At 34.7% G+C, this 25,312-nt stretch overlaps 1 protein-coding gene across 1 annotated transcript in view; it reads right to left on the reverse strand.

Moving 5' to 3' along the window:
• Positions 1-395: 395 nt before the first annotated feature.
• Positions 396-25,312, reverse strand: part of EIF3E (eukaryotic translation initiation factor 3 subunit E) — a 43,783-nt gene continuing 18,866 nt past the window's right edge. The window contains exons 8-13 of the mRNA XM_004771313.3: positions 14,897-15,023; positions 13,991-14,092; positions 12,589-12,698; positions 2,299-2,401; positions 1,873-2,007; positions 396-582 (exon numbers count right to left, since the gene is read on the reverse strand). Of these exons, the coding sequence (XP_004771370.1) occupies positions 544-582; positions 1,873-2,007; positions 2,299-2,401; positions 12,589-12,698; positions 13,991-14,092; positions 14,897-15,023 (616 nt within the window). The 3' untranslated portion in view covers positions 396-543. The remainder of the gene's footprint in view (positions 583-1,872; positions 2,008-2,298; positions 2,402-12,588; positions 12,699-13,990; positions 14,093-14,896; positions 15,024-25,312) is intronic.

The following is a 25,312-nucleotide window of genomic DNA, read 5'->3' on the forward strand; positions in this document are numbered from 1 at the left end:
CTCACATATTTACTGTTGAACCAACCTACTGGTGCGGAAGTAGTAACAGAGAAATTATTTCCCCCATAAAAATGTCTATTGTTCGGGTAGCAGCCGAGCCCACACACCATGATGGTAGAGAAAAGAAGATAGTTCCTTATCTTGACCGTACTGAAGGCTACACAAATCTACACAAGTGATAAAATGGCACAGAGCTACTTACACACATTGTCCCTATGTCTAGATTCTGATTGTGATAATGTACTACAGTAACACGGATACAACAGGTAAAATAGGTTTAGGGTTCATGACACCTCTCTCTATTATTTTTGCAACTTCCTGTGAATCTACAATTATTCCAAACTGAAAAGTTAAAATAACACACACTTGGATATACAAGGAAATTCACAACAAGATAAAATGAAACAGCCAATTTTATTCAAACTCCCCAAAATTTATGCTCTAATATGTTAATTGTTCATAAATGTAGGTAACCCTTTATGTAAGGGTTTTATTATTTCATCTTTATTTAATAGTTTTTTCATCTTTTCATTACACAGTTCTTCAGTAGAAGCCAGAGTCCTGAGTTGCCCAGTTAGGAGCCTAGAACACACAAAGAGAAATGTATAAGGTGAGAAGAAAGTACTTTCTAAAAAGTTAGCTTAGAAAAAAGTGATATTAGCATTTCCTGTTTAATATTCTAGCCCCAAACCACTCTCTAAGATTTTAACAACCTCCACAATTTCTAAATGTCAATTATGCTACTTAGAAGAACAAAAAACCCCCCACACATCAACATGCAGTCTAAACCAGTTTTTGACCAGTTATAAAGTGTAACAATGACAGTATCACCAGGACTGTAATGAAAGTCGATACAAATTGATCCTCAGACATACAAAAAAGAACATTATATAAAAGCTGTTTTAGGTTGAGTTATTCTGAACTTGGTTGGAAAAGGCATAAACATAACTTCCCAATTCTTCTTCTCTTTTAAAATTGAAGAACTATTCAAAGGACACGAATTTTTTGCTAAAACGTCAAAACACTGAAGCTGTTTTGTCTCCTTAAAAAACAAAACAAAACAAAACAAAACAAAACAACTTCCTATGCCCTAGTGATACATAATCATAATGGCTAAAAAGCATTAAAGCTGGTCTGGGATTCCAAAATTACAAGGCCAATCAAGTTTCTTCAAGATCTAATATTCATGGGGCGCCCGGGTGGCTCAGTGGATTAAGCCGCTGCCTTCAGCTCAGATCATGATCTCAGGGTCCTGGGATCGAGCCCCACATTGGGCTCTCTGCAGGGAGCCTGCTTCCCTGCCTCTCTACCTACTTGTGATCTCTCTCTCTGTAAAAAAAAAAAAAAAAAAAAAAAATCTAATATGCACAATCAACCAAAGAGGGGATATATTTTTTCTGACATAGCTAAATATGAATATCAGATAAAATCAAGTTTTTAAAGATCAACACAAATAGATAATAAGACCCAACATTTTTGTAAAAGTATTTCTTCAGACTTAAAAAGAACACAAATTTCAATCACTTGAAAGAACTCTCTCTCTATATAAGTTATCATATGCTAGTATCAAAATGATGTGCTGTAAACCCTCAGGAAAAGGAGTCAATGAAGTCACACAGGCAGAATGAAAGAAAAGAAAAACAGATATAATAAACTAGGAACACAATTTTCTCAGTTTCCTTAACACATGTAATACATTTAAGAAAAATTCTTTTTAGTTTAGTAATGTGTCTTTAAAAAAATGTTCACACCCCCAATTAGAAATACAAAATCAGAAATGAACAATATATTAGTATGTTCTCAAATGAAGTCCAGTAGAATACTTATATCATTGCTAAATTCCAGACAAAACAGAAAATGTGTGGTTCTTACCTCTGACCTACTATTCTGATTAAGTTTCTTCTCGATATTCATGGCCAACATCTGGCTTCTAAATGACAGACTTTTGGTTTTTTCAATCACTTGCTGATAGGGTGAGACTGCATTGTTACCCATAACCACATGACCCTAAAATGAGACAGAGGGAAATTGATCCTATAATATTACAACTGAGTTTCCCAGGTAGGTCATGGGCATGACATCACAACACTACCTGACTAGTATACACAGTTTCATGCAGTGTACAGAGATGACAATATTCATCCAGCAACAACAACAACAAAAAGGTGGCTGCTGCTGCCTTAACACAAAGCAAAAATTATTAACAGAACAGAACAAAATGTCCTAATGAAAAATACCCAAAAAATCATAAAAGAGTCAGCAACTTAACAGAAGTAGTATAACTAATTTAATACTCACTAATTTAGAATCAATCTTGGCATCCAGTCTTGCATTTCTAATCAAATTTACAATCCACCTTTCAGCTTCTTCTGGAGTCATGTTCAGCTTGTCTGCCAACATGCTATGAAAAAAGTAAAAATACTGTCAATGGAGTCTAAAAACTTAGTTTCATGTACACAGTCTTTGAATCACACTCTGCATAGAGACTTTCAGGTATTTATGGATCGCCTTCTTTCGAATACTAGGACTCAATAACGGCATTGTTCGCGTTTGTGCTATTGTGTTGTACTGTGCAAGACCTATCCCAATTCACCAACCAGACTGAAAGATCCTTGAGGAGAGGGGACCATATTCCACATTTACAGAAATCTTTTGGCTTCTAGAGCAGCACCTTACACTTAGCACGTGCTCCACTAATAATGACTTAAGGGAGAAAAAGGTTTTATGATGCATAATGATTACACAAATTAAATCCACTACAAGGAACATGAGTGATAAGTATAATACAATGAAATAATCAAATCTTAGGGCTAGTGTATATATTTATGTTGTAAACTCTGAGGGCACTCTGGGAATTGCACACTGTATAACCTAAATGGCCACTGAATTTCAGAGGAAAGAGAAAGACACACATATACACAGGATGAAAAAGAGGGAGAGAATTGTGCCAATTTACTTGAACAAGAAGGCATTTTTTTTTTGTTGACTGGTAAAAATTCCCACAGCTGGTGTTTCCTGCTAGTGCCTGACTTATTTTAAAAAGGTGTAAATTTCATGGTCTCTGTACTGCTATAGTTAGCAAGTATCTGTCTAACCTAAAGCTCAACTCTAAAGGTAAGGAACAGATTTTCCAAAATATACTCATTATTTTATCACGTCCTATAACAATTTATCTTTTGTGTGTCTCCTACATCCCTCCAAAACACAACTCTTTAAAGTGAAGTCAAAAGCATTTTACTCTGAAAACACAAAAGAAACTGTACTAAATATATTAAAACTCCAATGTTTAAGATCACTATATTTTATTTTAAAGAGCAGTAAAAGTATTCCCAGTAAGCTACAAATTATGTGGAGTTGTTATTATAAACATGTTTTTAAATTATAATATAAAACCTGTTTATGAGGGTTGTTAAGAAAGTAATATTTTAATGAAACATTCAGTTTTGAAGCCTAGGTTATCTGTTGGATTCCTCTTCTTGCTGCCATATACAACTGAGAAGACTTAGAATTTTCTTTAAGCCACTGCCTCTTATCTAATCATTCTACTCTTACAAGGAAGACTCCTCTCCACCAGCCATACCTCTCTGTTCATTAAACATGCCAACTTTTTAATCACTTTGGGGCCTCTGCATATACTTTGTCATCTGCTTAAAAGGCTCATCCACCTTCTTCTTCATTTAACTAGCTGTTACATGAGTCTCTGCTCAATCAGTACCCTCATAAGCCTTCCAAGACACCTCTGCAAACTGTAACATTATCTATTTGATACTTTCACAGCCCCTCTATTTTCTTTGGAGCAGTCATAAAAGTTGTAGTGTTTCTGTTGAATATCTGTTTTCATGATACACTGTATATATAACCGAAGAGCATGAACCATGGATTCTTTGTTCACTGCTATCTATCCAGCAATCAGCACCAATGCCCAGTTTACAGGAGGCAAGTAATAAACATTTACTGTATGGTTCCTAAATTGGTCACTCCCCTAGTCCAGGCTCCATTACCATTTCCCAGTTTTTTAACTAAGCTACCTCTTCAGTCTCTCCTAAATCTATTTTAGGTAATTGCCAACTAACCAGTTTATGCCCAAATTCCTTCCAAAACTTTGTACAAAGCCCTTCTATCAAAACAATATAATCCAAACTTCTAAATTTCTCATTCATGGTTCTCTACAATTTAGTTACAACATCACTTTCCAACCTCTCATTATTCTCCCCCATGAGTACCAGATGACAGCCAAACCAAATCAATTGTCTTTCTTTCTTGCCATTCATTCAACAAAATATGAACTGTTAGATACTAATGACAAAAGACAGTGTATTCCCCACTTTTATAAAGTTTAAGCTGGGGGATGGGGAGTAGAGGACAGTCACTTCATCCCCGAAATATATAAACTAATCTAAGTATAAAGATAAAAAAGTAGAAGAAGCTACGTGCAATGCAAAAAAGAGTTTACTAATTCTAGTCTGGAGGCTTGGGGAGATATTATTTAAGGAAATATTTAAGGTCAGATTTTTAACATAAAAGAGAAAAAAGTCTATTGTGCATAGTAACTCCACATAGAATTCTTCATCCTTCCTTTCTTTACATCCATACTTTGTCTCATATTCTAACATGGCTGAGGCAATATGGCAATACGCAGCAAGCATCATAAATATCTATATGCAAGCTCTGACCCATAATCCTACTTTGGGGATTTACAGCTTTGCATTGTACTTGTTGATCCTTTATGTATTAAATCAGGTCAAAGCAAAACCTGAAATAAAGTCCAAGAAGTATTAGTAAATTATTGATGGCATCTCAGGTTATCTAGGCTACCAATCATTCTGAGAGTGAATAAAAGAATGTGGCAACAGTCCAGTTTCTTTTAAATAACATGAAAATACACAGAATAAAAGAAATTAAACGACAGAAATCCTCAAAATTGACATTTCTTACAGCCTACTGATTTTATGCAAAAATAGTTAAGATTTAAAAATAAAAATAAAAATCCTATTAAAGCTTAAAGAGCAAAAGTTGGTTTATGCTACCCTGTATAATGCTTATATTTAAAATAATTCAGTTCATCAATAAACTAAAAGACAGAATATATCAAAATAAAGAATTTTGAGAAAAAGATCTATTTGATCAAGATCTTAAGCACAGAAACAATTTCCTGATTATTCAGATTGTATAGAAAATCTCAACCTTGTCAACAGGCAGCTTAAAACAGACATTCAAATATTTTGTGTAAATATCCCTTATACAATATATCTTTAAGCTGACCAGCACTCCTTTCTCAAGTGATGCAACAAGATATTGAATATTTTAAATAAGAAATATATATGGAACTACAAAAGACCCTAATAACCAAAGCAATCTTGAGCAAGAAGAACAAAGGTGGAGGTATCACAGGTATCACACATCCTGATTTTAAATTATAATACAAAGCTATACTAATCAAAACTGATTAGTATAGTATGGTGCTAATAAAAATAGACAAATGCAACAGAATAAAAAGCCCAGAAATAAACCCATGCATATATGTTGAATTAATGTACAAAGGAGCAAAGAATACAACGGGTAATTGTATATTCTTTGATTATATATTCTTCAATAAATGGTGTTGAGGAAACTGGACAGCCACATGCAAAAGACTGAAATTGGGTGGTAAGCGCCCTGACATCAGTCTTGGCAATAATTTTTTTGCCAAAAGACTGAAATTGGGTGGTAAGCGCCCTGACATCAGTCTTGGCAATAATTTTTTTGATCTTACACCAAAAGTAAAGATGACAAAAGCAAAAACAAGCAAGGGGAACTATAAAACTAAAGAGTCTGCATAGCAAAAGAACCTATCTACAAAATGAAAGGGCAAGCTACCACCAAATGGGAAAACAGATTGCAAATGATAGAGCTGAGGTTAATACCCAAAATATATAAGGAACTCTTAACAACTGAATAGCAAAAAAACACCCCTAAGTAATTAGACTAAAAAATTGGCAGAGAATCTGAATAGACATTTTTCCAAAGAAGACATATGGACAGGTAACAGGTACATGAAAAGATGCTCAGCATCACAAATATTAGGGAAATACAAATCAAAACTAAGTGAGATATCATCTCACACATACTAGAAAGGCTACTATCAAAAAGACAACAAATAGGGACACCTGGGTGGGTCAGTGGGTTAAGCATCTACCTTTAGCTCAGGTCATGATCCCAGGATCCCGGGATCTAGTCCCGCATTGGACGCCTTGCTCAGCAGAGAGCCTGCTTCTCCTTCTTCCTGCCACTCCCCCTGCTTGTGCTCTCTCTGACAAATAAATAAAATCTTACCCAAAAAAAGAAAATATGATACGGGTAGCATTTCAAATTAATGGGGGAAAAGATAATTTTTCAAGTGAATACATGAATGATAAGAAGCGAAAAGCCTCATTGCTGATAGGGAGAAATTTTCAGTGGTTTTGAAAAAATCAAAATAGGTACAACAACATTCCCTAAAGCCAAAACCTAATCCAAAGCAAAGCCCTAACTCTTACCAATTCTATGAAGGCTGAGGGGGAAGAAAGCAACAGAAGAAAAGTCTGAAACTAGTAGAGGTTGTTAGTTCCCAAAGTTTAAGGAAGTTATTTCTGTAACATAAAAGTACCCAAGATGAAGCTGCTAATGTAGAAGCTACAATGAGTTATCCAGATTACGCCAAATGATAGATTTTCAAGGTAGAGTAAATAGCTTTACACTGGAAGAAGATGCCACCTAGGACCTCATAGATGGAAAGGAGAAGTCAATGCCTGGATTCAAAGCCTCACAGGACAGGCCAACTCGCTTATTAGGGGCTAACGCAGCTGGAAGACTTTAAGCTGAAACCAATGTTCATTTACCATTCCAAAAATCCTAGGGCCCTTAAGAATTACGCCAAATATACTCAGCTTGTGCTCTATAAATGGAACAAGAAAGCCCATATGATAGTAAATCTGTTTACAAAATAGTTTACTGCATATTTTAAACCCACTGTTGAGGTTTGCTCAGGGAAAAAGATTCCTTTCAAAATGTAACTACTCATTGACCATACACTTGGTCACCCAAGAGCTCTGATAGAGATCTACAATGAAATTAATGTTATTTTTGTCCCTGCTAACACATCATTCTGTAGTCCATGGATCAAGGAGTAATTTCTAGTCTTATTACTTAAGAAATACATTTCCTAGGGCTATAGCTGCCATAGATGTGATTCTTTGGATGGATCGGGGCAAAGTAAACTGAAAACCTTCAAGGAAGGATTCTCCACTAAGATGCCATTAAGAACATTTGTGATTCACAGGAAGAGGTCAAAATATCAGTATTAACAGGAGTTTGGAAGTTAATTCCAAGCCTTACAGATGACTTCAAAAGGTTTCAGACTTCAGTGAAGGAAGTAACTGCAGATGTGGTGGAAACAGGAAGAGAATTAGAATAAGAAGTGGAGCCTGAAGATGGGACTGAACTGCAGCAATCTCGTGGTGAAACTAAAAAATGAGGAGTTACTTCTTACGGATAAGCAAAGAAAGTGGTTTCTTGAGATGGAATCTACTCTTGGTAAAGATTACTGGAAATGATAACAAAGGATTTAGAATATTACATAAACTTAGTTGATAATGCAGTGGCCAGTGTGAGAGAACGGACTCCCGATTTTTAAAGTTCTACTGTGTAAAATGCTATCAAACAGTATCACATGCTACAGAGAAATCATATGTGAAAGAAGAGCCAACAGATGTAGAAAACTTCACTGCTGTCCTAAGAATCTGTCATAGCAACCCCAATCTTCGGCAATCGCCACCCTGATCAGTCAGGAGCCATTAAAATCGGAGAAAGACCCTTCACCAGCAAAAAGATTATGACTCACTGAAAGCTCAGATAATGGTTACCATCTTTTAGTAATGAAATATTTTTAATTAAGGTTATGTACACTGTTTTTTTTAGACATAATGCTATACTGCACACTTAAAAGATGACAGTGTGAACAAAACTTTTATATGCACTGGGAAACCAAAAAATCCATTTGACTAGTTTTGTGATAATTCACTTCACTGCAGTTGCCTGAAACCAAACCCAAAACATGTCTGAGGTATGCCACATACTACTTTACAGTTAACACAGAAATAATAAAAGGCTTTGGCAACTATGTTATCTCCATCTGGAAATGTACCTTTCTATATTTCTCCTTAGTATCAGGAAGTATAATTAAGAATATAAATTGCTATGTAGTAGTAAGAACTTTAAGAAAAATAGGAAGACCTAAAATGTTACTTAATAAAATAAGCGAAAAGTAGAATGACTTCATAACTTAAAGAAACACAAGAGTAGTTGGCAAATACATTCATTTGTGAAAAGCCGAACTCACTAAAGAAAAATTATATAAATGTATGCTCCAACATGTTTATCACACACATTCAAAATATTACTTCCATACTTTTTTATCTACAACTGAAAACTGGTCCAAGAATTATTCTAGAACAGCTTTTAAATTTCAGACACACACCATATCTGATAAACTATTCAGCTATACTAAATTAAATCCCACCATAGCAATCTCTTTGACAGATGTTGCATACTTTATGGTAAACAGATTGGTAACTTATCCTACAAATCTATAAGGTTGTATATAAACTGATAAAAACATTCTTAATATGCATTTTTATAAAGATATGATTATCATATGTGCTTACGGCCGTTAGTCAAGAAACCTATCAACTGAGAATGTTCCAAATCACAAATAGAAAGAGTTGTTTAATCAACGACCATTGGTTTTATAATATGCACTATTCTCTTCAGAGTTTAAAATGTGTCCACTGGTTGGACAGAAAGGAGGACAGATATAAACCCTTCCCCATTTACCCTCGAAAAGACAGAATATCAAATAATCTTAAATTAATTAGAGGCAAAGATAGGTCAGCACAAAATAACGAATAATTTGTCATAATTAGTATACAGCAGAAAAAAGTTTACTTTGCAGCTTAAAAATACTCCATTCAGTGGGTTATCAGGCTTCACTGAAGCTTCAATCTAAATTACTTCTCTGATTTTCCAACACACAAATTATGTCCATGTCATTCTAATTACTCTATATTTTTTTTCAAAATCCCTATCATAATTTGTCATTTTATCTTTATTTAGTATGTTTCTTCCTCTGGACTTAAAGCTCTGAGAGTGTGCTCCCTACCTTCTAACCAGTGCTTGGCCAGAAGAGCCACTCATTCACATTTGTAATATTTCCTTCTTTGAACACCTGTACATGTTATACTGCTATTACTAATTACATCATAATCATGATACATATTGTTATTTATCCTCTCTGGAAGGATGAACATTAGCTTTTTTAAAAGTTTCTATATATTCTTAAAAATGACAAAATTACAGAAACGGTTAATAGATGAGAATGTATCAATCAATAGATGAGAATGTGTCAACATGCTGGTTGTGATATTTTACTATAGTCTGCGAGATGTTACTCCAAGATGTTATACTGGAAATGTGAACTGTGTAAATGGGAAACTGTGTGAAGAACAAAGGGGCTCTCTTTATTATTTCTTACAACTGCATGTGAATCTACAACCATCTCAAAATAAAAGGTGTAATTAATAAAAGAGATTTTACATCAGAATTATTTACAGGCACTTTAAAAAAAATAGAGATGCCAGCCAAGATTTCCTCCTAGAGAAAATTTCAGATTTTAAGGGATTGGGCTCAGTCTTCATTAATTAATTAATTTTAAGATTTTATTTATTTGAGAAGGGTGCATAGGAGTTGGGGGGGGGCACGGTGGCAACACTCGGGGAGGGAGAGAAAATGTGAAGCAGACTCTGCTGTGCAGTGCTCAATCCCAAAACCAGGAGATCATGACCTGGGTGGCATAGGTTGGTTGTCCAACTCTTGGTTTCAGTCCATGTCATGATCTCAGGGTCATGAGATCGAGTCCTGTGTTAATGAATTCCACACTCAGCATTAAATATTAAATATTAAATCACTGATTTTTCTTTCCATTACTTTAACAGGCTGTAAATATGTGACCTAAAAATTGGCAATCTGATGCAGGTTCTTAAATCCCAGATGTGCTTCCCAAAAACCACTCTGAGGGTAGAGTATAGGAGCTCTGTTACACATCATAGCAGAGCATATTCAGAAAATCTGACCTAAAAAGTCTGAGGTGGCTTCAGGGAAATCTATATTTGTAAAACAAAACTCTATAATTGATTTTGAGGCACGAAGTTAAACAATGACTTATGGTTTCCATCTTTATCCTCTGGCTTTCAGTGAAAAGACTAATGACAAATTAGTCTAAATCTGATATTTCTAAAAATATCAATTGTGCACAATCAAAAAGAAAAGAATTTATAGTGACATACAATACAATGAATGTCAGAGACCTATTAGTCCAGGTTCTGTCATTAAATAAGACCTAATCAACTTAATGTCTCTGAGCCTTAAGCTTCCCAGTTATAAATAAGGAGCTACAAAACCACTAGGAAACAAAGAAGTTGTACTGGAATTTTTTTTTTTTTTTAAACGGTGTTTCCAGAAGTCTTAGGACTCCATAGAAGTGCTTTGGCCATCAGGAGGAAACCTGAACAGAGATACAGGCTGAACAGCAAGAAGGGGCTCTGATTTGACTACACAGATGTACATACATACAATGTCACATCTGAAAACAAGTTGTTAACACACACACACAATTTAAAAACCATGGTTCTAGAACTTGAAACCTGAGCCACATGTAAGTACTCAAAAGCCACAAATGACTACTGGCTACTATGCTGAACAATATAGATATAAAAGCATTTCCATCGCTGCAGAAAAAAGTCCTATTGTTGATTCAGTAACTGTGCGCTACTGGATCAGAAACTCTCTAAGATTTCTTCCAACTCTAAAATTCTTTCTTAATATTTGAAGAAAATGCATTAATACATGCATTCAAAATCACCTGAGTTAGAAAATTCCAAAGGTAGCTAAAAATATTTAAACAACTAAAATAAAAACACTATCACTGGAAAAGAGAAAAGATTTCTGGACTTCAGAAAGTTACCACAACTTTAGTCTGAAAATGCTTTAGACTTTGTCCAAAACTCTGAAAAACTATAGGAATCAAAGAACTACAGCAATCATGGTAAACTGAATCTCATAAACATAAAATAATGAGTACAAGGTCCACGGTTAAGAAAGGGAACAAGACAGAACTGGAACAAACCTTCTTACTCATGGTACCTCAGAAGCAAACACCAAAGTGAGAAAGCATTATCATGGACAAATACAAATTTACTAATATAAAGAAAATGATTTATTCATTTAACAAATATTTACTGAACATCTATACTGTACAGACTCAGTATACGAGGTGCTAAAGATATAAAAAGGAGAATTTGCTTTCAAAAGTATCATAGCAGGGATAATTAAATAAGTTCTAGATGAAACAAAACACCCAAGTGACCATATTGTCCTAAGAAGTGGGGGAAAGTCCACAAGGAAAAAACAAAATATTAACATCCCTCTTTCACAAGGTTGAATTATGTAACTTAAAAAAAAAAAAAAAGGGCAGTGCATGAATTCAGTTATCTATTGTCCATTAGCATCCCACATATGATTCATCTCTTTATTTCACAACCAATGACATATTAGGAATTTGCATGTATTCTTTAAGAGAATCAGATTTTTTAAATTATATGTTTGCTAGCTTTAATAAAGTACTAATAAAACTGGTCAAGGCTTTAATTCCCATAGGAAAAGCGCCATGATTGCACGGTACTTCTAACTCTAAAAAACCACTTCAATAACAACCCTAAAATTAGGCAAACAAGTACGGATGCCTCAGCAAAAACCAATGGCACTGAAGAAAAACTCTGGTTTACACACAATTCCAAAGAGGCAAACATTAAAGTAATTTTTTAAACACTTATGGAGCATATTTACTGTTTGACTTCATCTGTGGCCAAAAGGGCGCTAGTTATTTTTCAAATTCTAATATGTAAAATTAGTTTCTAATAGGTTATATAAGTTTCACAATTTTTCCGCCAATAATTTTCTCACACAACAAAGACAATTTCAACTGAAATTCACCATACTTTCCATGTTTCAACATTTTAGGATGTCACAGGAGTTTACTATATGAGAATTCAAATATATAACTAAATAAAACAAACTCAATTCACTGAAATGATTACCAAATGTGGTCTTTCAACAGTATTCCTGATTCACTAACTTCTTCCTTATTTGAACTCCTGCTGAAACCATTCTAAAACGGTCTATTTCCTTTTTCTCCCTACACAGGGCATAACAGTACTCTTCAAAAAGGTTAAGTGACAATCATAATACTGCCTTGAAGTTACCATCTTCAAAAATCATGCTTTGCCACACACAGAGAAGCTAAAGAAGGTATTTTTGAGTCTGTAACATTCCCAAATAAAAACAAAAGTTAGGATTTTTATAAATCACTATCAGATTGTTTTCTTTTTCTTCTAAAGCAAAGGGAAATAAAATAAAAATCCAATTAACTAGAATCCTATTAAGTATAATTTTACAGTCAATGGAAATTTCCAGGAATTTAAAAGTAGAAAAATACAAATCAAATCAGGGTGTTCTTACTTAATGCTGATACACTGGTGGATGCGACAAAAAGTCTCAAATATGAAGAGACGAGCATTTTCAATGAAATCCTCAAGACAAGCCACCAAGAAGAAGTCATTCACAAGTACCTATGTATGTAAAATGTAACAAAAAAAATTAATAGCACAAACAAGCAATTTTCAAAAATGTGACCCAAAGTATTTCCTGTGTGCTTTACTCATTGTTCCAGTTACTAGAATTCTCTCACCTAATATCACAAGTTCTATACACCATAGCACTTTCTAGACCACTATGTTCAAGTCTCTAACAATTTAAAGTAGTAAATGAATGCGCAAGAAAAACCTGAAGCACTGCCATGTTTTCTTATTCTACTGATGATGACTTGGGCAACCTTGTGACAAAGGAGCTTTGTCCTGTCCATTATCCTACATAAATTCTTTGTAGATAACATATCTTTTCTAGCTTCTTAAAATAGTTATAACAGACTAAAAATAAGCACATTTCTGTGAAGTAATTAGACCTGGGAATAGACAAAGGAAAACAAATTCAAGGGGTGGCTCCTCCTCCACAGACAGAATCATAATTAAAAGAGAATATTTTAACTTCATTAGTGTATATTTAACAAATATACACCAATATATAATAACACTGCATATAACTATATGAACACAAATTATCACATTGGAGTCTATTTTATATTTTGTCCAATGTGTGAAAGTGACCTCTGAAATTATACTTACATGATAATTTTCTTTTCCTTAGAGAAATAAAATCTTAGTCCTTCAATAAACTCTTTATATTTTGAGTTAACAAACTCTTTATATTTAGGTTCAAAAATGAAATTGACAACTAATAACTTATGGATTTGGTAAATGTATTTAAAAGGTAAGTTTTTAGTTTAATTTCTTAAAACTTTGCAAGCTAACATAATAAAACCCCAGAAATGTAACTCTTCAAGTTGCTCAAGTTCTACCAATCAATAGAAGACAGTATTGTTAAAAAATTCATGCCCTTATAACTTTACTGGTTTATAGCAAATGTTAAGTACAATTGTGTGAAAAATTCTAAAGATAGGCCCACTTATGAGACAAATTGAGAATCACAGTTAGGATGTGCAATTCTATATGATCTTATAAATACATAATTAACGCATTTACTCCTATAGGATAAGACATGGAAAAATACATCCATAGGTGTATGTGTGAATATATAATGCCGCCAAAGTTTTAAAAAAATACTAACAAAAGGGATACACATATGGCAATAACATTAAAAATGTCATTACCCCAGCACATTTATAAACAATCATTTTAAGACTGTTTCTGATATAATTACTTTAATAAAACACTGCAAGTTAACTCTTATAATAGCCCAAACATTAAAGAATGTTATTAATTTATAAGTAAAAATTCATACTTACTGATTCACATTCCCTCAGTTTTTTCTGAGCCCCATCAAAGTCAAAGTTAACATATAAACATTCAACAAATTCTGTAATTGGGTCTTTATATGTGTAAGACTCCTGTAAAATTAAGCCAAAGGTCAAGCTGGATCAGATTCAACACCGTTTGATAGACTGCCCCTAGACTATCTCAATCTTCCTGTTTTCTCCTCCCTTACTATTAATTTCTAACAAATTACCCTGTGCCATCTCAAAGCAACCGCTCATACCCCGATTCCAGGCAACACCTTAAGCTTATAATACCTTCCAGACTGAGTTCTCTAAATTCTCATCCTAGAACCATTCCAAAGGCTTTCAAGTTTCTCTATTACCAAAAGTGTCCCTTAAGTCAATAAATACTGAAGAACATCTCTAAGTATGAGGGTATTCATACACTGCTGAATTTGTCTTTTTGTATTTAATTCATTCTTAGGTCAAATAAGTTTTTTTCTAACCCACAGTTATTGCTGAGAAGCTCACTAAAAATCAATCAGTAGGGCTGCAGCTTTTGTACAACTTGGAGACTACGATTATTGTATTCTATGTAAAGATCATTACTCTGGAATTATGTAGGTAAGCCATCTCCCAACAAACATGCCAGGCTCCACATCTCCTTCACTCTTTGCAATAAAGACAACACTAATATACAGTGTATAAAGTATCTACCTAGCAAGGAGCAATATTCATTCATACCACATCTAATGTATCTTAGAATTAAAGGAAGTAAATGCCCATCTGAGTATCCTGGGCTCCTCTTTCTCTATGTATACTTTCTCCTATTTTTCAAACATTTTTACCTTAAGAATTATGAGTCTTACTCTAGGAACAGATACTACACCTAGCTCAGAGAGATTTATAAAACGCAATAAAGATTTTAGTTTTTACCTGCTGAATAACTTTAACAAGATCTTTTAGCACCTGTCGACGTTTCCGAACATCTTTGTTTGTTATGACAGCTGTAGTCAAATAGCGCAGAATATGTGGACACATTGTCTGAATTGCATTAAGATACCTAAGGTAAAAATATAAATAACTTTAATATTTTTTAAATTTAATATTAATAATTTACCCAGTTTCTTTAAATCTGTAACCACATGTGATTTAAAGAAACACGTGAACCGCCCATTACACTGCACTGCTTCAGTAACGTCTACCTGCAAACACTTAATATTACAAGACTATCACCTTCAAGGAAATGAAAAAAACAGAAGTCTGCAGAGAATGCCAGCTTGTATCCCCTCCAGTATGAAGTGAATTGCAAGATTCATTTCAGAGGTAAATAATCCTCTTATTTTTGTTGAGTAAAAGCATTTTGGAAGGCCCCTATATGTGCTGTCTGTTCCAAAAGGCTGCTAAGCTATGGCTTTTAGTCATTCACCCTTTGGAAAAAATGTGTCAAAACCTTCTATGTGTAGATTAATCATCATAATCAGAAAATGAGGCATTTAAATAAAGATTCAGATGATGAAAGATTGAAAACTACAGGGAAAAGTAAACTGTTACAGTATTATAAGGCTTTGGCTAAATTGGTAGCACTGGGAATTAGAAAAGAAGGATTATATAGCAGACAAATATCAACAGGGGCATTGCTAATATTTAACAAATCCTGTTAGTCTGAACATCAGCAGCTGGCCATCCTCTGTCATTTGGTGTTTATGTTGTATTCCTCCTGTTCAACTCTTTAAATAGCTCCCTAATTTTTATCCAAGAAATACCTCTGAGTATCAGGTACTATGCCAACCTTGGAAATACATGTCAATAAAGTCCATTCCTCTTGACTTTTGGTACTCCAAAGTACCACCCCAGCTTCATCTCCCACCAGACCATCATTGACTGCTTCTCGTTTTTCTCACTTAAAGCTCACTCCATAGACTGTTCTCTCAAACACATCCCTCTGAAAGCCCAAATTCTAGCCATCCTTCGAGATCCAGCTTAGATATTCTATCTTCCAGATTCTTCTAAACTATGATATTAATCAATCTTTATATTTCATCACACTGTAGATTCCCCATAAAATGTTGTTTGAGCTCTGTATAAGACACCAGAATCTGACAGTAGTCTAACAGCTAATGTTTAGTCTCTCCTTCAATTCCCTCTAAATAAGGCAGGGAATAAAAAGAATAACACCCACTCAAGAATAAACCAGTTTCTAGGGAAAAAAATGACTAAATAAATCAGCTAAAAGTTTCATTATCTGAAATATTAAGCCTGACTTTCAGGTAGAAATTTTTAAATTGCAACCTTCATTCAGAGTAATTCTTTGTCTCCATACTCTCTTGCCAGAGATGTCATGCACAAGCACAGGAAAGGCTGACTATTTTTCCTCAATACTGATTTTGAAGTAAGTAATTTTAGTAAGCATTTCTGGAACTCATAAACTTATCCATACAGTTTAAAAAACTAAATTTATTTTATAAAATGTTAAACATATTTTACTTATCCTAGCTTTGTATCACTGCTTCACATGTATCTTCACTGTTTTTAATGGAGGGTAACTTCTTGGGAAATCATATCCCACTCTCTTTGAGAGTTTATGGTAGGGGTTAGCAAAACTTTAGTAAAAGGCCAGATAATAAATATTTTAGGTTTTGCAGGCCAGGGGGCATAATTGAAAATATTGCACAAGTACTTATATTAAAAAAAAAACAAAAACAAAAACCAAAAACCATGGGGCGCCTGGGTGGCTCAGTGGGTTAAGCCACTGCCTTCGGTTCAGATCACGATCTCAGAGTCCTGGGATCGAGCCCAGCATCAGGCTCTCTGCTCGGCAGGGAGCCTGCTTCCTCCTCTCTCTGTGCCTGCCTCTCTGCCTGCTTGTCATCTCTGTCAAATAAATAAATAAAATCTTTAAAAAACAAACAAACAAAAAACAAATTTCCAAAACATTTTATTGATAAAACTCAAAATATTAAGAGTGGAGTATGATTTTTTATAGTTTATCTACTAATGAGAAGAACAGCATTTATCTACTGGGGACAATTTTGCTTAATTGCATTCAAAGTTAGAAACCCAACACTAAAATTTATTGCAAATGTTTCTCTGTTAATGCTGTTCTCTAATGAAAATTTACATACTCCGTCTTTGTAAATGTTTTTCATGAACCTAGTACTACCAAAAACTGGTATCAATTGATAGAAATAGGATTTTAATTTATCATACTTATCACCTGGAAGGCATTACTGAACTGTTCAACTCTTCTTTTCATATTGTCCTTTAGGGTACATTACACTACAGATAAATCACTTCCAATTCAACAGCACAGTTAAGTGAATTTTGAAATACGGAAATTTTCCTGGTATTTACAATGAGGTCTAAAACTTTCTGGAATTATAATTTGAGCTTAAAAATTCTATCTGCTGCAAATCTGTGTGGGAATGAAGATCTCCTTTCTTGGTCCACCATGTGAAAGAACAGAAAACATAAAGCAGCTGGACATTTCTTTTTACTGATGCTATGTTAACTGTCACTGAAGTGATTACTGCAATATAGTTTTCCATATAAATACTATTTTATTTAGTAATTTTAGGGTGAATTAGGAAACATTAACAAGTTACAGCAAAAGTTGATTTCCAGAGCCACCCAAGGCTTGAAAATAATGTCTGAGGGCAATTTTTCTCATTCAGAAAAAAATCCAATCTTAGCCATTGCTAAGGTTAAGCCACCTACCTGTTGTTAAGTAGAGAAAGTCAAGATATTCTATTTCTAACAAAAATTCATGGACCGGTAACAGTTAAGTCCACAGGAGAAAAAGAAGCTCACTGTTGACAAAAATGGTTCAAAAATATACCACATGGGATACCGGAGTGGCTCAGGCAGTTAAGCATCCAACTCTTTATTTCAGCTCAAGGGACAATCTCAGGGCGGTGGACTGACATGGCTGGGCTCCATACTGGGTGTGGGGCCTGCTTAAGATTCTCCTTCATCCTCCTGTACCCTACCCCCCCCCCGCCCACTCTCTTGACGGAAAGCCAGTCAGACAGAAAGACTGAAATAACACACCACAGATTCAAGTATTTTCCACAAAGTACATGGTGATGAATAATGTAACGAATAACCATAGGCTTTTAACAACCTATGTTTTTTAATCCTCCACACATATTTGCCACCAAGTTTTAAGACATCTTAGCATATTCCACTTCAGGTTGTACTAAATTAGTGTTTTATCAACTTTGAAAATATTTTCACCTGTAGCTCTTCCACATAGACTATTTATTCATAAAGGCATATTCTTTAGTCACTTCAAATCCAACACAGATTCCTCAAATCAACAACTGGGCCACATTAGTAAAATCTGTTGACTCCTCAAGAGCCAAGGAAAATCACTAAAAATCATGTGCCTTGTTTTTCAATTGACTGACGTTGCTCCAGATAACTTCAACTCCGAGTAACTGTCCTCACCAAAAAGCTAATATTTTTAAACAAGTTCATTTTCTCTGGACATTATTTCTTTGGCTGCTGCAACTGAACATGATTTAGAATCACCACTGGTAAATGGCTTTCCCTACCTGGCTAAACAAAAGCCACTTAGAAACTTATCTGCTTGAAGCCTCATTTTCATTAATTTTTGTGGGGAAATTCTACTATGATGAAATATTGTTTTAAATTTCTGGTTTTTCTGATAGTTGCTTTGCTGTCAGTTGGGTTATAATGAGGGCTTACAGTCTTGCAATGTGAATTAAACTGTATTCTTTTAGCATACCTATAGTGTCAATTCAGTGCTTTGCTTTCTAGTTCAAACAAAATAATCCCCACTCCACTTTGCTTTAAAAGTGTATCTGAAGTCCAATTTTCTTGTTCTGACATGATGAGTATGTACTGGTGTTAAAGTGTTCAGTATGGCAATACACAGGGCCTTTGAAACATCAGCCAGGTGTAACTGCGCAATGGCATCACTGAGTAGCAGTGTGAAGCAACAAGGATGCAAAATTGTATGATCCCTGTCACAACTCAACTCTGCCCTTACAGTTTAAAAGCAACCAAAGACACTATATAGATCAATGATGCTGGCTGTGTTCCAATACAAATTTATGGACACTAAAACTGTAGTCTCATATTTTACATGTCTCAAAATATTTTTTTTTCAACCATTTTTTTTTTTTTTTAAGATTTTGAGAGAGAATGAGAGATTGAGAGCACAAGGCAGCGGGGAGAGGGAGAACCAGGCTTCCCACAGAGCAGGGAGCCCAAAGTTGGGCTCGATTCCGGAACCCTGGGATCATGACCTGAGCCAAAGGCAGACACTCAACCAACTGAGCCACCCAGGTGCCCCTTCTTCAACCATTCAAAACATAAAAGCCGTTCTTAGATAGGTAACAGGTCTTAAGAAAAAAGGCAGTGAGCCAGATTCAGCTCACGGTCCAGATCCCTAATAAATAGTATTACCATCGGTCCTGACTTCTAAACATAGCAGGGACTCCATACCTAGTGAACAGAAGTGATCCTTCCTATGTATGCACCTACATAGATCAATACATAAGGAAGGGGAGTAGGGATTAAGAGTGACTCTTAGGAAGTTACCTTCATTCACAATCTTGTAAGATTAGTGATGATGTATTTTCAGTTCAAATATAAGCAAAACCACAGATGTGTTTTAACAGTCTACATATGTCTGCTGTGCTCTTTTGTTCTATTTCTTTACCATCTCCCTTCCTGTCAACTGAAATTTAAGGGTCAGTTTTCATGTTTACTGGACTCTTCTAACCTTTGCAGATCTTAACTGGTAGTTGTTATACTTACCCGGTGTTTATAATGCACAATACTATCAGTACTTAGTTAAATATGTTCTCAGGCTATTTCTTGTATTATTTGTCTGGATTATAAACTATTTAAGAACAGAGGCTATAACACCCTTATTCTTGAAATCTAACTTTATTATTTTTCTTTTTTTTTCCATAGGCTCTGTGGAGCCCAACATGGGGCTTGAACTCAAGACCCTGAGACCAAGACCTGAGCTGAGATCAAGAGTTAGATGCTTAACCCACTGAGCCACCCAGGCACCGCTATTACTTTTTAAGGGGGGGGGGGGTAAGAGCATTGATATTTACTATGTTCTGAAGTATAAATTACATGATAGGTTATTAAAAATGTTTAGCAGACTTTTTTCTTACTACAACTCTGCTCCAGTTTTATGGAACTTTTTTACAGGGTTTTCTAATTGCAAGTCAGATGATTTAGTAATCAAAAGATAAGACAAAATACCTCAAAATGAAAAAAATACTTTAAGTATCTATCGTGTGCCAGATGCTACAAGAACATAGAGAATAAAAATTTTGCCCTCAAATATGCTTATACTCCAGTAGGAAAAATAGCAATTGTAAATTATTTATTTTAAAGACATTAAAAAATTAAGTATCAAATATAAAGTGGGCAAAATATACAGGACTTCACGAAAGATGAATTTAACCTGAACTAGATCTTCAAAAACAGGCAGGCTTGGATAGGTTCAAAAAAAGAGAAGTGCATTTCCTGAAAGGCTAAAAAAAAAAAAAAAAACAATGCAGGACACTTAATAGAACTTCAGAGGACACATTTTTATTTTATTTTACATTTTAGACAGAAATCGTAAAGGTCATCATCCTGAGCTAAAATATAGGTAAAATACCTACATGAAAAAGAATTTTCTCATCAGTAACAATTAGAAAAGAGGAAAGATAAAGATGGAAAGGTCAGTCAGGACAATTTCTGACTACTACCCAGCTGACTATTAACAGTAAAACTTGAAATTTCTTAGGGTGCTTGCGTTATTTTTATTTAGAAAACACTCAACAGAGTATATAATTCAAACTAAACTTTGAATCTTTCTTTTTACAGCTGTAGAGTAATAAACTAGGGCATTCTATTACAAATGCATTCTTTTCTCTAATAGCATCTACCTTTAGTGGCAAAGCCTCATCTCTTAATAGTCTATGAACACTTCTCTTACACCTGATACCTTATCTTTATATATAATGTTACATTTAAAAGTTCAACATTTTTCAAATATGTAAATCATCTCCATTTTGGATTCAGAATACATAACTGCAGAAATGGTAATATATATGATGTAAAAGACTTTATTTAACCTGCACTGGCACCTAAATTTTCACTTGAGGACTAAAGTATAAATTATCAACAAAGTACTTTTTATGTTACAAAAGTCCTAAAGTCCACAATCTACATAAACTACAATTTAACAATTTTATCAATTAATATACTCAATAAACCACATTTAATTGTATTACTGTGCCATTAGAAATTGAAAGCAGGAAAAATAAAACTTCACCAGTAACTTCACCATTTTTTAGTATTTATCAAAGATAACTGAAAAGCACATACTAACTACAGACAAATGCAAATTACTCACTCTTTACTAGTAGCTAAACCACTTGAAGAATATACAACCAAGAAAAACGGCTGAAACAACGATCTGTCAAGCCAACTAGGTATATTCTAATATGAAAAAAGTCAGAATCAAGCAAAACTCAAAACATGCGATGGAGACGTTACTATTGAGGAAGACTACTGATGGTAACCTGACCTTACAGAATGAAGAGGAAGCACAATATTTTAGTGAAAAATGAAAGCTGTAATCCTACTGGAGCAGTTTATTTTCCACATTGTGCTAAAAGGCTGTTTCTGTTTAAAAAAAGTTCCAAAGCTATAAAGATTCTTATTGGGCAGCTAAAAATGTTAAAAAACTTATCTACGGTGATGCTGCCAATTCTTGGCAAAGTTACTAAAATTTACTGAACTGTAAACAAACAAACAAATGACATTCTGTGTACCTCAGAACAAATAAGGATAATGACATTATTCTATGCTGGTAGTAACTGGTTTTTTTTCCCCCCACCACACTCTTGCAGTTTAAAAAAAAAAAAAGCAAGTTGCAACTACGCCCTTGATTAGGCAGTACAGATTGTTAATTAAAAAAAAAAAAAAAAACCCAACCCCTGCATACTAATCTTTTAAATAATCTGTATGACTTAATGGGAAGTATGTGCAATGCTCTTCTGCTATATACTTCTGTGTCACAGTTATCTTAATGAAAAGCACTTTGACAACTGAGTTGTAAGCTTAACTGTTTTTCTCACAGAACACTACTTTTACTTCAAACAATGAATCACTGATAAACCAAAGCTATTCAGAACTGGGTATCTGGCAGACATTTTCTAGAAAATAAAATCAGTTGAAACTTAAAGAAAAACAAATGGTAAAATTAGACCTTTCCTAAAAGAGAATAATTTTGGAAAATACGTCACCAAGAGCTTGACTACTAACCAGTATGTTGAACCTTTTCTAATAGATTTAGTGGTGATACTAATGGGTGATTTTTTTTAGTATTGTATGTATGTCAACATATTTGGAATAGCTGCCTAGCTCATGGATCTAACATTTATCAAACAACCAATGGATGGTATTATATAGGCATGGGTACAAGATCCATTAAGGTGCAAGACTGACCACTATAGTTTAGGCTACCAGTATCACTGAGATTCAAAAAACTGAATAAGGTTTCCGATTCCACTTATAATAACTTTTAAAGTACTACTACTTGTTGACTTTTGTTGATTACCAAATAAGAATATTCACAACTACCTGAAAAGACTACTAAAGCAGCTTTTTTGTAACTCTGTATGTGTAAGGCTAGGCTTTCTTCATATCCTTCAGACAAAATAACATCAGGTAGGAAAAATGTAGCGTATGCCAGAAACTGAAAAGTCTGCAAAAATGTAAAACAATGCCACTCACTACTCTCACTGAACTTTTGTTTTTAAGTTATTCTTTAAAAAATTAGTCAACTATAATCAATTTACTACTTGTCAATTCCCAACTATATTTTCAATTTCCCAGTTTTAGGAAATTAGACAAATCCCTATAACATCTAGTGCCACCCAGGTGCATAATCTACTTTTCTGTATTATTACTTTTTGCAAAGGTTATTTATTTAATTTTTTTTTTAACACTTTAAAACTGACTTCTAAAGTTTCTTTTTTTAAAATTTATTTTATTTTTAAAGATTTTATTTAAGGGGTGCCTGGGTGGCTCAGTCATAAGAATCTGCCTTTGGCTCAGGTCATGATCCCAGGGTCCTGAGACTGAGCCCCACAATGGGCTCCCTGCTGAGCGGGAAGCCTGTTTCTCCCTCTCCACTCCCCCTGCTTCTCTTCCCTCTCTCTCCCTGTCTCTCTCTGCCAAATAAATAAATAAGATCTTTAAAAAACTTTTAATTATTTCAGAGAAAGAGCATGAGCTAGAGCATGAGTGGGGGGAGGGGCGGCAGGAGAGGGAGAAGCAGATGCCCTGTAGAGCAGGGACCTGGGATCTGGGATCATGACCTGAACCAAAGGCAGATGCTTAACCCACTGAGCCACTCAGGAGCCCCAGTTTGATTTTTATCTTAACACTTTCTACAATCTCAACGGAATTACCTTTGTATTTCTAGTATCCATAACAAATGGATCTACTAATTAATTAAACATATTCTATATTCTATATGCCTTCTAAAATTTCATATAATCCATAAGGCTGTCAGGAATTGATCCATATTGTTCCCCTCTTGTATTACAGAATTTTCAGTGGGTTTGAACATTTTTATTTTTCTTGTTTGCATGTTTCATTACTTGAAAATATTCAAAGAGCCTGTTAAATTTAGTATTACATCCTAAATACACAGGTAACTGCAAAAACACGGAAGAGTGGGCCTACTAATAAGTAATATCATGGAAAACCAATTTCTAATGGTTCCTATGGCTTACTTCAGGTAGAGCTGTCCTTATCCTTAACCCACCCCCTAAATACCAAGATTACAGCCAAAGCATTGTTATGGGCCAACGGCTGGGTCAAATCTGCTCATTCAGAAAAGGCTCTTCCTCCCACACAGAATTTTGGGAATATCAATCAACTCTTAAGACAATCTTACAGAATTTATTAATCAGAACACAGACAAAATATTAACATTAGTGTTACTTTTAATCTCTTTTCATATGAATGCATGTTTGGTTAATCTCCACAAATACTGAGAAATATATCCTTAATTCTTTTTTAATATTCTCAGAAAACATCTTTTCTGTAAGATACATAGATAGTTCAACATTAAAGACAGGTATTTAACTATTTTACTAACCAACATTTCCAAATTTCTTGTAATGATTTATTAGTCATTTTCCTGGATACTCCAGATTCAGTCAATACTCATATGTCTCAACTACTGCATGAAATTGTAATTGTCAGTTTCACAAAAGAAAAAGCCTCTCTAAAATGTAATGGCTGCATAAAAGTACTTCTCAAAAGGGTCTTTCTCAAGAATCACTGCCCTGAGAAGATTAAATAAACAATGCACCACAGCAGAAAGAGATTAATCAATTTAATCTCTGATAAGAGAAAGCTACCAGATCAGGAAGACTTAAGAACTTGATAAAAGACATTATCATATTTAAATTAGAATGGGGAATGCTAGTAAGAACACAGTGAGAAGTACTGATCTGAAATGGAATCATGAAAAGAGAAATAAAAAAGCAAATCTTAGTAGCGCCTGGGTGGCTCAGTGGGTTAAGCCTCTGCCTTAGGCTCAGGTCATGATCCCAGGGTCCTGGGATTGAGCCCCGCATTGGGCTCTCTGCTCAGCAGGGAGCCTGCTTCCTCCTCTCTCTGCCTGCCTCTCTGCCTGCTTGTGATTCCTGTCTGATAAATAAATAAATAAAATCTTAAAAAAAAAAAAAAAACCCAAATCTTAGAAATGCCCATCCAAATGTTTAGGGTGACAAATCAAAAAATGTTCATTTGGTCCTAGTGAAAGAACAGTCCTACTGTGAAGATAGATAGGTTAGGCTTAACAACAGTACAGTCCAAATTCACTTTCCATTCTGATTCCAAGTACTTTACTTTTGTAAATTTTTAAAGATTTTATTTATTTGACAGAGAGAGAAAGAGAGAGAGATCACAAGTAGGCAGAAAGGCAGGCACAGAGGGGGAAACAGGCTCCCTGCTGAGCAGAGAGCCCAGTGCAGGGCTGGATCCCACAACCCCAACACCATGACCCGACCCAAAGGCAGAGGCCCAACCCACTGAGCCCCGATTCCAAATACTCTAAAGCAGCTTTATTTGGCATACAGGTCGATTTATGAAGAACAAAACTGAACCCGTCTCAGCAAGACTAATTTATAAACCAGAATACCATCAGTAATTCATAATGAGAAGTATAAGTGGTAAGAGTTCTGACCCTGTAAAATTTACACATAGGAAGCCAAGAGAAGGAAGGATGCTTTAAGAGTACTTGGAATCGGGATGCCTGGGTGGCTCAGTTGGTTAAGTGACTGCCTTCAG

Source organism: Mustela putorius, unplaced genomic scaffold, assembly GCF_011764305.1.
Source record: "Mustela putorius furo isolate JIRA1106 unplaced genomic scaffold, ASM1176430v1.1 tig00000228_pilon_pilon_pilon, whole genome shotgun sequence".
In the NCBI taxonomy this organism is placed as follows: domain Eukaryota; kingdom Metazoa; phylum Chordata; class Mammalia; order Carnivora; family Mustelidae; genus Mustela; species Mustela putorius.